Below are 15,968 nucleotides of genomic sequence, written 5' to 3'. Positions count from 1 at the left end.
TGAAATTACATTCGTAATATCACGGTCGTTATATCCTGACTTGTAGGCAGGGGTGTATGAAATACCTGGAAATACTCCCGTGTTTTATGACATTAACAGTGTAAGAACTAAGTAATAGGGGACAAGCCTATTGCCCTATAATGGGGCACGTTGCGAAACTTAGACTACTATTGAATTAGAAAAAGACCAATAGCACTTTGTCCGACTTGGGAATCGAACCCAGAATCTCGTGGTCAGCAGTCGGATTTACTACCGACCGCGCCAGAAAGGCAGTTTTATATATTTATTACTATGTTTAGACTATATAAACTGTATAAAGTGGATAAGTGTTGGTACATACCAGTTTTAAATACATCGAAGAAGTACTTGTTTTTATTCATTTATACACGTATTGGTAGTTACTAGGTATTGTAATATATGCAAACATATGCAATCCCATTTAATCGCAGTTATTTCCGTTTTAAATATGTAAAATGCAATTTGTAATTATTTGCTTTATTTACCTATAGGTTTCATATATTAATGTTCTCAATATTTTGAATAACAATCGCCAAGTCATATTGTCATCCGAAAGATATATAATACTTATACTTAACAAAAAGGCCCAAGCATGTTCGAGGCCTAAATAATGTATTGTTAGCAAAAACGGTGCCAATCAAGAAAGTAAGTATTATACTTTTTATTGGTTACCGCAAGCAAAATCCGTTTTAAAATTGTTTAACGATCACAAGTCCGTTTGTTTTATTCAATTAACAGTGTAAATTGCTAAAATGATATTTTTAGTAGAAATTTTATAATGTGAATGGTAGCCCGAAATGGTAGAAAATGAAACTGACACAGGTGATATGTCAGTAATGTCAGTTTGACAGTGACATTTAAGCCGGCAATAATAATGCGAGTGCGCAGCGAGCGTGTTATGTTTGCAAAACAAGTTTATAGACATTGGTTTAGGATGAATCACATTTTAGAATACCAGTGGACAGAAGCGGTTGTGTTTACCTGAGTTATAAGTTTACAAGTGAAAAAGTTTAAACAAAATGGCTGACGCTACCAGTGACTTTCAATCTCCGTTGAGAAACTTCCCACCTGTTATCAACGGTCGCATAAATTTTGTGGAATTCATGGCTGCAGCATCAGACTATGCGAAGTTATACGACAGCCTTGGCCCTTCATTTACACCCGTTAAATCTGACATTACAAAGAACATCGATAAAATGAGGAACAGCTTTACATATGATGAAAATACGTGCTTACTGGAGTGCCTGCGGGAAGAAAGAGCCAAAGGTGAAATCTACTCAATCGAAGCTTGTTTATGGTTTAACCGCGGTCTTCTGAATCTCGAAATTGAGTTTGATGGAATAAATAAGAGTTTGAAAGAGAATACACCACCGGAAAATGTGGATATGATCAAGATTCTTACAGCAGCATATGATGGGTCCGTCAGACAGTATCACAACAAGCTGACTCAACAAATGTATCTGATTCTTATTAAAATGACTCCAAACTTACCACAGATGTTCAAATATCTTGGTATTACTAACAAGGAGAAGGAGTTTGCAGCCAGTTTGGATGGCTATGTTAAAAGCATCCATGATGTAAGGTGTGCTATCGATCATTTATTTGAAACTACTGATTTACTTGATGGCTTGAGACAAGCAGGAGCAATTTGATAATGCCAGTTCATTTTAAGTTATGATAATATAATTTTCTAAAATTACAGTATTTGAATACAGTTAATGATTGATGTTGTATTATATACACATTTTACAAAAACCAAATGTTTTTTCCAGCCCTGTGTAAGCCATTTCTGTATAGTAGGACTTAATTTTAACAACCAATCATTGAAGATCTTTCTCAGTGCTAACTTTTATTGAAATTGCGCAACACTTTAGAAATGTTGCAATGTCTTAAAATTGTGCAATCTCAAATCAAATGTTGTAATTAATAATGCAGTAATATTGTATTGTCATTTTTATTTTATATAATATATAATAAAAAATATTAGGTTCATAAATGTAAGTCTGAAACTGTGATGGTAATATAAAAAATAAATTTATATTTTGTAAAGAAAGTGTTACAATGTTTTGTTAAAAAGTATACACAATACAAAGTTGTTACATATTTATGTATTGAAGTAAACTAAGTATTTGCTGGAAAATCTCTGTACTGCAATTTGCTGTTAAAATTATTATTATTTCTATGATATTATATATTATGGTCTAAGTATTGCTCAAAGTTACTGGGATTCTGATTTATAAAAACTGGCCAGTGCCCCAACCCTGTGATAAAAATAACATTTAAATTAAGATGACATTTAGTTGATGATTTTTTAATCATAATTATAATTAAAAAAAAAAACTAAACATGAACTTTTCACAAAGTGATTTTTTTTTTCATTTTTATTCAAGGCAAGCAAATTTATTAAATTTTATTCATAAAGTAATATTAATTGTTGCATTTTATAACAATGGTGAAGGAAGACTAATTAGTTGTAAGAAAATATTATTATATTTTTTAATATTGAACTATTAATCTCACTAACAAATAAATCTATATTTTATATAAAAAAGCAGTATTTCCATATGTATTCTTATTTTTTAATTAAAGGCATAGTATTTAAATAATGTTCTGTTATTATGATCTTGCCATATCACAGCCTATTCCCTCATTCCACCTAGAAGGAGACCTTGTGTCAATTTTGGGACAGTCATTTTTAAATCAAAATAGGTACCTTTAACTAAATATAGTAATAATTTTTATTTCGGCAGTAAAGATAGTTTTATAAATTGAAGTCTCAAAACAAACGTCAGTATTCTAATATAGGTGTACTGTATATAACAGAACTGTTTGTAAGATATCCTGATTCAGGCTCTGAATAACGTAATTAATAATGAAAAATATGAATTAAGATACTCTATAGAAAATCTTTTGTATCCACAATTCGAATGGTAGAAAGCCATAAGTGACACAAGTCACCATGTCAGATTGACACTTGACAGAGCTGACAGTGACGTTTAAACCGGCAATAAATTATTATTACTATTATGCGCATGCACATGCACTTGCTGTTATGTATCTTGCAAAATAACGTTAAAGGCAAAAGTATGAGTAAGCTGAATCACTTTTTACCTCCGGTCAGAGGCGGTTGTGTTAACTAGAGTTATAAGTTTACAAGTGAAGTAGTTTTTACAAAATGGCTGAAACTACAAATAGTGACTTTCGTTCTCCGTTGAGGAATTTCCCTCCAGTAATCGACGGTCGAATAAATATAGTGGAATTCTTGGCTGCAGCATCAGACTACGCGATGTTATATGAACGCCTTGGCCCTTCGTTTACTCCCGTTAAAGCCGATATAATACAGAATATTGAAAAAATGAGGAACACTTATACTTTTGATATGAATTCTTGCATCATGGAGTGCATGCTGGGAGAAAGAGCGAAAGGTCAGCACTATGCAATCGAAGCTTGTTTATGGTTCACGCGAAGTTTATTAAACCTTCAAATTAAGTTTGAAGAATTAAATAAGTGCTTAAAAGCAAATACTCCACCTGAAAATGTGGATATGATAAAGGTGCTGACGACTGCGTACAACGGGTCACTCAGGCAGTATCATAATACGCTGACTCAACAAATGTATCTAATTCTTATAAAAATGACTCCAACCTTCCCACAAATGTTGAAATCTCTTGGTGTTACAAATAAGGAGAAGGAGTTTGCAGCCAGTTTGGATGGTTATGTTGAAAGTATAAAAGGAGTAAGATGTGCATTAAATAATTTCTTTGAAAATACTGATGTACTTGATGGCTTGAGGCAAGCTGGTGCAATATGAGACTTAGATTCTCTCAAAAGTGTATTAAAAATAAGTGTATTATTCTAATTAGTTGTAATTATTTTAAACAATAATTCCTTGAGCTATGCTTAATACTAAATAGTTGATTGACTCTTATTTTGTTTTGATAAATTAATTATGAGCATTTTTTAAAAGTATTGTGTAATATTTTTGAAAAAATTGTAATGTTTAAAAATCTGTGTTATAACAAAAATTCAAGTGCATTAATGCAGTGCTGTGTCATGAAATGTACCTACACCACAGTATCTATTATTATATCACATATTGTAAAATGATATGTTTGAAAGTACTTGTAAGAAATTATCTCAAAATTATAAGACTTAATGGAGGTGTTTATGTTGCAATTTATAATTTTGTAAAAAATGCTGTTCATATTTAGGAAGTAAGAAGGTATTAAATTATGAAATATTGGGAAATATTCTATGTTGCCAGCTTTACCTGTAAGGATTTTTTTTTGGTGCCAAAATTTGCCTAAATTGCCTGGGTTTCCAACCAAAAAATTGGTCAGTATCTGTGATATAATTAGGAATAAAAAATAAATTATACAGTGTTAAAATTTAAATTGTTATGTGGTCAAATGTATCTTTATTTATGAAATGCAAACATTTATGTTTGATTTATTATAGGTCTAGATTACTATAAGGTAAATGGTCTGAACATTGACCTCCAATGAGAGATTGTACTCACTTATGTGGCAAACATCTTATGTATTGTGTATTACATTTATTATAATGATGTTAGAATAATAAATTATAGTGAAGGAAAATTCTTTTGGGGTTAATGGGATGAGATTACCTATTTTGTAATTACTAACAATTAATTTTAGTCACAATCTGATCGGTTTTTTTAACAGTATTATCCTTTTTTTTCTAGTAAATAAATGTTTTGAATTTAAATAATGTTTTGTTATTCAATGTCTCAGTTACAGAATCAGCCTAAAGACAGGTCCCTTTTTTCTGACGAAAGAGGCCCCTGAGCGGTAGTGGCATAGTTAAATAAAATACGTGACCTCTTTTAAGCAAGACTGTGTTGACATGTAGGATGCAAGACATTGTTGTTATTATTAACATTCACTCACGCAGGGTTTTTATTGGGAATTTCCCAACAGAGAAATCCAGTGACATTAGGTATGTAATACCGATAGGCAAGTACTAAGCAGCCTACACAAGTACTTGGCTAAGAAACTATTATTCCACACTATTACGCTATCAACGCAATGCATCATACTGCAACTCGTAAAAATCATCATTATCAATTCCTACGTTAATTTCCTGGTCAGTTACCGTACCGTACCTCGTCATAGACATGACTCGTTATTAAATAAATAAATAATAATAAATATCATTGGACAACTCAAACATCGGTCATTTGATTCCAAACTAAGCAGCTTGTACTATGGTAACCAAATAACTGATAAACATATTTATATACCTACTTCTAAATACATACTTATATAGATAAATTGACATCCAGACTCAGAACAGATACTCGTGCTCATCACACAAATACTTGTCCCGGGTGGGATTCGAACCTACCAAACGCGGCGCTACGGTTATTGCAGCGAGGTGACCACTTAAACCACTGCGCCAAACGTGCAGTTAAATATTGTGAGTAATGCGACGGATGAAGAACAGCAAGTGAGCTACCTACTTTACTTTTACTTTTATCTAGGTACTTACTTTATCTATTTAATTACTTTCACCAATTACCTAATTAAGAGATAATCGTAAGTTTACCTTGCACAAAAAAAAAAGTAAAAATTACTTAAATTTTTAGTAGTTATTTTGGAAATAATGCTCACACGCACCAAAATGGTAGAAATCTGACGTAAAATTGACGTAGGTAAGTGACGGACGACTGACAAATAAGCGTAAGTTGTTGATTTGGCCGAAACAAGTTTTATATTTGAAGAAAACATGAATCATATGTTACAATTGTCCTGTCCTGGCAGAGTGAACCAGTGTTTTATGTGTTTAAGTGAGAGTGATACATTAAAATGGCTGAAACATCAAACAGTGATTATCGTGCACCGATGAGGAATTTCCCTCCGGTTGTCGACGGGCGAATAAACATTGTAGAATTCTTAGCCGCAGCAGTCGATTATTTATCTTTATTTGAACGTTTCGGCCCTTCGTACACGCCGGTTTTATCAGATATTAGAAAGAATATCGATAAAATGAAGAATACTTATACTTATGACGAAAACACTTGTTTACTTGAATGCATGCTGAAGGAAAGAGCCAGGGGGCAGTACTATGCTATTGAAGGCTGTTTATGGTTCAACCGAGGTCTGCTTAATCTTGAAATATTGTTTGGAGAAGTAAATAAGAATTTGAAGGCAAATGTACCATATGAAAGTGTGGATATGATAAAAGTGCAAACAATAGCATATGATGGGTCACTGAAGCAATACCACAATTTTCTCACTCAGCATTTGTTTAAGATGCTTATTAAAATGGCTCCTAATTTGCCACAGATGTTCAAGTGTCTTGGTGTTGAAAATCATGAGAAGGAATTTGCTGAGAGTTTAGATAGCTATGTTAAAAGTGTGAGACAGGTGAGATGTGCAATAGATCAGTTCTTTGAAGATACTGATGTACTTGATGGCTTGAGACAAGCAGGTGCAATATGAGACTTAGATTTTCTCAAGAACTTATTTTCTTAATTCTGATCATTATGTTATAAGTACCTACCTATTTTTATTGTTAAACAATTATTTGATAGTTTAAATAATGTTTTACCCATTATAAAAGTTTTGCCTGCTTTTTACCTTTTTAAAAAGTATGAGGCAAAAGTGGCCCTTAGGGCCCATATATTTTTGTATGTAATTTTCTTTATTTGTTTCTGAACTAAATAAAATGTTTTTGATATAAACTAATTTTTTTATAGACTGTTATGTTGTGATATTATTAAAGAATACATGCCTAATTTCTTTAAAATAATTGTATACTATTTTATTATTTTAGTTTTATTTTTAAGTTGAATACTCAAAACTATTTGTTTCCTATTTACTTTAAAAGTATAGCTGCTTTAATTTTTGAATCTCCAATACTGGTGATAAGCAGCATTTATTTTTTTTAAACCAGTTTTTTTTATTAGGTAACAAAGAGGCCAGACTTTAGACCACATAGATTTTATAAATTATATTTTTTATTTGTTGAAATGCTATTTTGTTTTTGACATACATAATAAATGTAATAATTTACAAAGTATTATAAGCAGCCAAGTGGTACAACCGCTAATGGCCTTCACCCCTGACTTATCAGTTGAATATGAAGGAAAACCTGTATGAATGTTCACCCATTGTTTATTACTAAGTCTACTCAAATAAAGATCTGTAATTATTATTATAAGCTTTTTGTACTACCTACATATTATACCAGTATTTCGCCTATTTTTTTTATAAATAAAATATTTAAGGCTCTAATGTTGTGTTTTTTTTTTCAATATTACACTAACATTTTACGACACCTATGTGCAAAATAAAAGTATTTTTTTTTATTATTTTGTTTGTCACACAGTTCTCAAAAAGATCGGCAAAGTACTATAATAAATATTAAGAGGTAAACCTATGCCTTTTTCACGATCTCATTAGCTAATACTGAGTACCTACCTACTTATTTACCGGGAAATTCCTATAGAAAAACCCATTGACATTATTACGTATAGCTGACCCGCGCAACTTCGCTTGCGTCACATAAGAGAGAATAAGTCAAAATTTACCCGTTTTTGTAACATTTTTCACTGGTACTCTGCTTCTACTGGTAGTAGTGTGATGATATATAGCCTATAACCTTCCTCGATAAATGGACTATCTTACACTGAAAGAATTTTTCAAATCGGACCAGTAGTTCCTGAGATTAGCGCGTTCAAACAAACAAACAAACAAACTCTTCAGCTTTATAATATTAGTATAGAAGTATAGATTTCACGCCAACAACATTGAATGCAAAAATTTTGAACACGAAATAAAAAAAAACTAGAGCTTGTTCTATTTATCTCCCTTCAATTTAAACTTTTGAATTGCTAATTCAGAATATTAACTAGTTGAGCTTCATGCATAGTGGCTGTAAAAGTTTTTGCCTTTGCCAATGCGACGGAAAGTAGTTTGGAATTGCCATTGCCGCGGCTTCGCGGTTTTATTCAACTTGTTTCATTGTGAGTTTAATTTCAACGACTGAGAGGAATTATTGTGCTTTTATTATTGTGTTGGATAAAGGAGCAAGGTATGGTTGAGTGGATTTGTTATGTTTTGGGACAACGATAATAGGCACCTAGGTTATAATGTATCTATAGTGATGTAGATGTATCGGATCGGATGCCTTCGATTCCCGATGATTACCAAACTGGAATAAAGTCTTTATTGACGATTTATGATTATGCAATATTAGATATTATAACCAGTTTGGAAGGTAGAGCCAATTAGAAGACCTGGCAGTAGAATTAGATATTTTATTACCGCCAAGTATAAGTAGGGTATCCAATGACAGAAACCGGTGGAAGTTTTTGGCGAAGACCTTTGCCCAACAATGTTCAGGTTAATAAAAATTGGAAAAATAATTGGAAAGAAATTATTACAATTGGTTTACAAATAAAAGGTAGGTACGTGGGTAACTACTGAGTTTAATGGTCGTTATTTGTATATATATTTAAAAAGTCTAGACGTTCAGTTATCACAAAGAGCATTCAACAAGGAAATAAAGGTGTATGTGATGTCACGTTTTAAATAAAAAGACGTAAGTACCTACCTACTTTGTTCATTTAGCCATAAATAACAATACCGGATTGAACAGGAAAACACCGAGCCTATAAAACTCCAAAGAAATCGTTTCTGTTGTTTCTAGAGGAATCTACAAGTGTTGCCAACATTTTTTGCAGGTTTTCAAGGACACATAATTACATACTAAAAAGCGGTAATAATATTTGTAATTAGCCTATTACTGACCTTTTTTGTCATCATTATTTATGTTATCTAGAAACAAGTTCATTAAAAATATTAGCGTTGTATTTGCCTTTATTGCTCACAACCAATATCTTTTTTTATTCTTTGTCTTATTTTCTTGTGTCGCAGGGAGTTTCCCAAACATACAAACAACGGGCACAAAGTATAACCAGTCCCGAAACAATTATTTGTAGATCGCACAAATAATTGTTCCGTGTGGGAATCGAATCCACGACCTCCCGATGCAAAGGTAGCCGCGTGGCGACCTAAGCCACGCTACGGAGGCAGTGAAATCTGGTTATAACGGCTAGTTTAATTGAATTTGGCACCATTTGTCCAACCCGGGAATCGAACTCAAGACCTCTGCGCAAGAGTCTTACTCACTTGCGTTGTATTTATTTACTCTATTTAAAATACTAATTCATTATCTTTGATTAGGTACTTTGTTCTTTTGTTCCCTATTTTGTGTTCGTAACCAAAAATATCAGCAAAATTAAGCAAGAAAAAGTTTAGGTTAGTCATGTATTTCCAGCATACTGGAGTAAGAAAATAGTTTAAGGTTAATCATGTTTTTCAAACAGTTACAAAGCGATATCAATTTAACGGAAATGCCATATCACATAGTGCCAATTATCATAACGGCGTAAATCGTTCTAAAATTAAATAATGACATATCTACCTACATACGTTACGCCATGAATTGTGATATGAATGCATTCATACGCGGTGATTGAAATAAAAGAACCAACATAAGAAAATTTTAAATTTGATTTTATTGTGTTGTATCGTGGGAAACTAAGCTTTTAGTGGATAGACATTTTGCTACTAATTTTGCAGGTGATCTCAATCCCTGAACTGATCTATACCTACATACATAATATCACGTTTTTTCCCCATAGGGGTAGGCAGAGATTCAAGAACGCCACTTAGAATCCTAACAAACCCTTGCCTCATTCACATCAATCACATCCATACATCTTGTCGTACAGGACCGCCGGTTACGAGTACTACGCACCTTTTTTTTTTTTTTTTTTTTTTTCGTCAGGAAAATGCATTACTGCATGTCCCGCTCCAGGGAGGTAGCGGGGGTCTGTCGGGCTCTCCCGCCGGCTAGGCGTTCCGGCTTTTAAATTTGGACATACCGACTAAAAACCTGACGGTGTTCCTTCAACTGTCACCATAAAGTGGCCAGGACGCGGTACCTCCAATTGGATACTCCGCGTGAGTACTACGCACCTGACCTTTTTGCAAGATATCGCTGATGAGATCTGTTAATATCTTTGATCCATAACTATTGCCAAAAAACTTAAAGGAGTAAGCGCCAGTTTCCTAATGTTCTGATAGATAAAGTGACTGCTAAAGTATGAAAAACTTTCTTATAAGATAACCGATACTTAACCAGAAGTGTCACTTAAATTGTAAGTCGTTTCTACAAATTGAGACACGCGATGCTACTAATTACTTAAGTACATATACCCGTAGAATGAACAGTGAATCATACTTATACTATGTCTTTGGAATATAACCTACGACAACAATATTTACTTCAGTATTATAATAAAATGTAACTTAACATCCAACAACGCCATCTATTGACAAACAGTCGAACTAGCAAGTCGCAATATCGCAATTTGGATCACATGTTCACTGAGTAATATGTAAGTTTAAAAATAATTTGTATAAACACGTTTTCAACTATAAGTTGAAATCATCTTGTATTACAATATCCCGTTTCTACGAACCTACAGCGCCATTCGTGTCCGGTAGTGATCTTCGTAACTAAAATTGTCGGCGTGTGCGCATGGTTTAAAGTGGTCGATTTTATTGTAACGGGTGTTCTGGGTGCGATTTCCACGAGCAAAGACTATCAGTGTGAGCTTCGATAGGGTTGTTTTCCACTATCAGGGCAGCCATGGAAAAATTTAGGTAATACTTATAGCAAATAGAACAGCGCCCCTACTGTGTTTTGGAAGAACTAATATTCGACAATCGACAAAAAAATTTATTTGTAAGATGAGAGTTTACTAAACGTTAACTTTTAGCCTAATGCTTTTGTTAGTAAAATATTTGTAAGTTATAAGGTTAGTGTTTAGTATCCGTAACCTGTGGTCTTGTATAACAAGATGTATGGATGTGAATGAAGCAAAGGAAGTTTGTAAGAATCGTAGCAAGAGGCCTTCTTTGGTCTCTGCCTATCCCTATACGAAAAATGAGCGTGATTTTATGTAGCATATTTCCTACAAGTTAAATTAATGTCTACATATTCCACAAGCATATTTAAATCATAATGCACTCACTACACGTGCCTCTGCGTGGGCCAAAATGGTGAATACGAAGTCTCATTTATAATTACTGAATCAATAACACTTTCATACTTGTGTACATTTAACCTATTACCACTACAAAAAGCTTTCAGCTTATTAATTACAGTATGCTATTAATTAATGGGTTTCGTGTTAAATACAGAACTGAATCAAATTGATGGATGTTTAGTCACTGGATAATGTATTATGTTAGTTCTGATTATAATTGAAATGTAATTATTATAGCTTAATTAAATTAATGAGTGTAAAATAATAAGTGTTTGTTGTATAACTGTATATGTACGTTTCTAGTTGTCCATAACTCGGAAATATTCAAATCACTCTGGTATACCTATTTGAAAGAAACTAATCTAATGATAAACTCACGCAAAATGTTTTTGTTAATGACGAAAGTTACCATCAGTTGTACCTGTCGATCAAGAAGTCCAAAGTATGAATTTAAGGTAATCCTACCCATCACGCGAGTCTATAACATTTCTTGAGCTTATTTGAATTTAATAGGATTGCTGAAATTTTATTAAATTCACATTGCTCTTAATCGTTTTACGAAATAAACCCTCCTTTGCGTAGCGCGACTGGATAAAAAACTGCCTCAAAGTCCTTAAGGAACCTTCTCATTTCTGGAATAATCACGAACTATAATAACTCGATAGCAACCCAAGGTCGGTATTATTTAGTTATATTAACTGAATTGATTTCCCTAGGGCTCATATCAATCTAGGAACGACCGAGAATGTAAATTGAACTAACCACTTATTTCATGGAGCGTATTCAAGGATATTGTCTCTTGGACAATATTGCCGAGGTTGTGTTGCAAGGTCTGTTTTAAGATCGGTAACCTTCATAGTATTTATCTCAATTTAAAACATGTTTTTCTCCATTTAAATTTAGTTGAAAGTATGACTTAATAATGATAACGTTACGATGTATTTTACTTTTCTTTCTAATGATTTATAGTCTTTGTATTTGAAGCCGGCAGATGGTCTGGGGGGCTATCACGTATCTCAGTTGACAACTAGTCAACCAGTCATAAGATCAGTCGCGGACCAAATTTTGACTTTGACCACTGGTTGGGAACCACTGCTATAGGTAGTTATGAGCGCCTCCCATGGTGGTTCAAGCTTTCAAATTACTAGATTCTACGAGTATTTTATAAAACGAATATCAGTATAGGTCATATTTTTTATCAGATCTAAAATACCAAAGAATAAAGGTATTTTTGTCCGAGTTCAAAACCAATCTCATATTCCAAGTATGTTATGAATAATAACAAAGTAAGTCAAATTGGAAACCTCGAGTGCCGTGAGGAGTGACTGGATATTTCCCTTGAGCACTCTAGCTCTCACTATTTATGTACTATAACTAGGTTTAAAACTGTTTCTGGAAGGGTGTTTTGAATATTTTTGAATAAGGTAGAGCTTTTGGAGTATTTGAGAGGGTTAAATAAAGTATATAAGCTTTTTTAGGATACGTCAACACGTTTTTTTGTCTTTTGACATAAATACCTAAGCATAATCTGAATGGAAATTGTAAACTTTTCCGTGACATAAAACGTACGTTTTTCATTGAATGTAATTTTAGAAAAAAAAATCCTCATCCTTTACCTACTACTGTTAAAAACGCTACATTTTAAAACGAATAAAATAAGTTTCAAGTAATCTTTCTGCAGTAAGGCATACTAAGTCTTTTATCTTCTATGTACTTTATGTACTTTATCTAGAACGCGGTTATTCTCAATTTCGTCATTAAAGAAGGAAAGATCAAGTAAGTACTCACCTTCCCATCACTCTTCCAGTAGATGAAGAAGCCATATTCATCGACCTTGAAGGTGCAGTTCTGTTCCAACTCCGTGTTATCCTTCTCTTCCGTCCATCGGTCGAACACCGCACCCTGGAGAACACAGAATATTAGCATCAGTCACCTTTGAAAACAATTTTATTGAATAGACCCACGCAAGTGATCGACGGTTCGAACCCGAGGCAACACACTAATGACTTTTCGAAGTTATGTGTAATAGATTTATTGATGGCTTGTAAAAAGTTCCCAACCTGCACTTGGACAGCGTGATAGACTCAAGGCCTAATCCCTCACTCGTTTTGAAGGAGACCCTTGCCCGGCAGTGGGACAGCATCGGGTTAAATATTGATTGTAAAAAAAGTGATTTGTATTGTTGCTGTAGCACGATTTTTAACAAATATCGACTATTGTTTACGCATGGATAGTTTGACATTTAAATTAGTTCCTTGAGTATACGCTAGGAGCGCTGAACTGATTTCCTTTTAGGATAGTTATTCGATAGTCGATAGTGGTAGGCTCGGCATCGAGAACCATATCATATACCCATTAGGTTTATATGGAAAATGAAAAATCGGAGCCCCAAAGAGTTTGGGAAGCACAATTTTTTTGCATGTTTTTTAATGTCAAACATTCTACAGGTGATACAATACCAAAGGGTAGTAAATAACATACACAAGGGTAGTAAATAAGGATCTTTACGCTTTTAGAAAACATTTAAAAAGGCACTATCTGCTTAGACAATATATTTCTTTAAGTACCCAAGACTACCGTCGGGATTCAACCAGATCAACAGTCAAAAATAAATACTCAGTTAGTGTAGGGATACTACACGGTATAAATTTGTACTACAAATCATTATTTACTTAATGATAGCATACGTAGCCATGTGGCGTTATATTTACATAGAATACGAGTCTGTTAGTTTAATTGTCCACTTTAACTGTTTAGTACCCATTAGTTTTACTACTGGCTGTTATTTCGACACGATTATTGAAAAAGGGCGATTTGCAAAAGTGGTTATTGGTTATTATAATACGCCTACGTTCCAACATACATTTTTAGATTCCGAAAGAGCATTTATAAGTATCCAGTTACTGGATTTACAATGGAAAGATTTTACCGTGTTGTATTCGGTACCTCGATTCCCTACTACTATCGACTACCGTCAACCGGCTAGCTTTCGAAATTTTGACATTTAGAATGTACTGCTAAAATGTTTCCTACGACACCCGTCAGAGGCGCTGATCAGATTTTCATACAAAATTTCTCGATGACAGGTCGGTTGTCGGTAGTCGATAGTAGTAGAGAATCGAGCTCCTGATCGCTAACTGTGAAATTATTTCGCTCTGAGCGCTGATAAAACCTTACTTTTTACTGAACTTATGCGAAAGTCTATCTTTCTGTAAATAATAAACAGATTGTAACGAATTTGGCATGGAGATAATTAAAGACCTGGGTACGAAGTAAGATCATTTTCAAAAATTGCCCTTTAGCATCTGAAATAGGGGAAGAAGCTTTGAAAGACTGCGGAGCAGCGCGTATCAAATAGTTTTTAGTAGGTATATTTCGACATAGACGATACTACATCGATAGCTGGCTCTAACTAGAAAATCGTTTCTCTACATTTTGCACACGCCTTTCCAGCGCCAATAAAACAAACTGAACATCAAAGGATTGTAAATAGAGTTAACTAAACAAAATACAAAGACACATACAAATCAGTGAGTGATGGTCGATAGACTGTGTGTGATCGGAGGAGATACGATCGGGAGGGATTATCGCGCGACGCGTTTCGACTGAACGACTTACTATACGGGGCTATGATGTGGGGTGCTTGTGAGAGCGGCCAGCGATTTTATAGCTGTTTTAACTTGATTGACTGGTAGCCGTAGCGTTGAGTAGCGTCATAAGCCAATAACAATTATTATTAAAACTAAGTCTATTATGTTATTTAACTATTTTACACGCTTTGCAGGTTCCGCAATAGACAGAGAGGGATACAAAGACACATACAAATCAGTGAGTGATGGTCGATAGACTGTAGGTGATCGGAGAGCTACGATCGGGCGGGATTATCGCGCGACGCGTTTCGACTGAACGACTTACTATACGGGGCTTTGGTGTGCGGTGATTGTGAGAGCGGGCAGCGATTTTGAAGGCGATTTCACTTGATTTATGAAGTAGGTAACGATGGCGTAATGAGTTTACTCATTGGGCAGTTACAGTTACCTCGATGTATTAAACTCTGTTGAAAGATTTGGTATATAACATTGGCTTTTGGCACTTTATTTTTTTACATTATACTTAATTGTTTGTTAGGATTTAATTGTGATATAAGTACAGAAAAATACTTTAAAAACACTTATTTCCTTTACAGTTCTTTACTGTACCACTGAGCAAGGGTCTTTTCCCGAGCGTGGGAAGCCTTGAGTCCATCACGCTGGCAAAGTGCGGGTTAGGGACATTGCAAGCCCCCAAATGTATTAAACAGCTTTAAGGCATACAAGATGCGATCACAATGTATTCCTTCATCAAAAATATAATAAACAAGTGATATTCATTCGATATAATACTATAATTATATATACAGGGTGTAAACGACGGTTAACCGAAAACTTCAGTGTTAATTTTGTAACACTAAATGCGCGAAATTTACTTCAACCATTTTTCTCGGAAATGATTGGTTCCCGAGTTAGTCATTTTTGAGCATTCAATGTATAGTGAACAACGCGATATATCTCCGCGCATGCCTACGAGATTTCTGGCGGCGGCGGCGCGCTGAGCGACGACATGTCGCGACGCGTCGTAGGTATCAAAATCAAATCATTTATTCATTTAGGTCAAATGTTGACACTTACGATAGTCGTTACAATTACTGAATCTACCACTAGCTCGGAAAGGGGGTATTATGAGAAGAGCTAGCGAGAAACTCACGGCCACTCTTTTCAATCGCCAAAAGTTTTACAATGTGGTTGATACAATAATTGATCATGCGAGGAGCTGCCAACAATCAGCGGTACGTACGCGTACCACCACGTCTATGCGCTCACTAGTA

The 15,968-nt window shown here is 34.2% G+C and overlaps 1 protein-coding gene across 2 annotated transcripts in view; it reads right to left on the bottom strand.

Annotated features, from left to right (window-relative positions):
• norpA (no receptor potential A) overlaps nt 1–15,968 on the bottom strand; it is a 113,180-nt gene that overhangs the window by 57,886 nt on the left and 39,326 nt on the right. For both annotated transcript variants that reach the window (XM_076121112.1, XM_076121111.1), the window contains exon 3: nt 12,893–13,006. In XM_076121112.1, coding sequence (XP_075977227.1) covers nt 12,893–13,006 — 114 coding nt within the window. The remainder of the gene's footprint in view (nt 1–12,892; nt 13,007–15,968) is intronic.

This window comes from Anticarsia gemmatalis, chromosome 12 (genome assembly GCF_050436995.1).
Source record: "Anticarsia gemmatalis isolate Benzon Research Colony breed Stoneville strain chromosome 12, ilAntGemm2 primary, whole genome shotgun sequence".
Taxonomy (NCBI): Eukaryota; Metazoa; Arthropoda; class Insecta; order Lepidoptera; family Erebidae; genus Anticarsia; species Anticarsia gemmatalis.
Note: the sequence above shows the minus strand (reverse complement) of the source record. Positions and strands in the feature narration are given on the sequence as shown.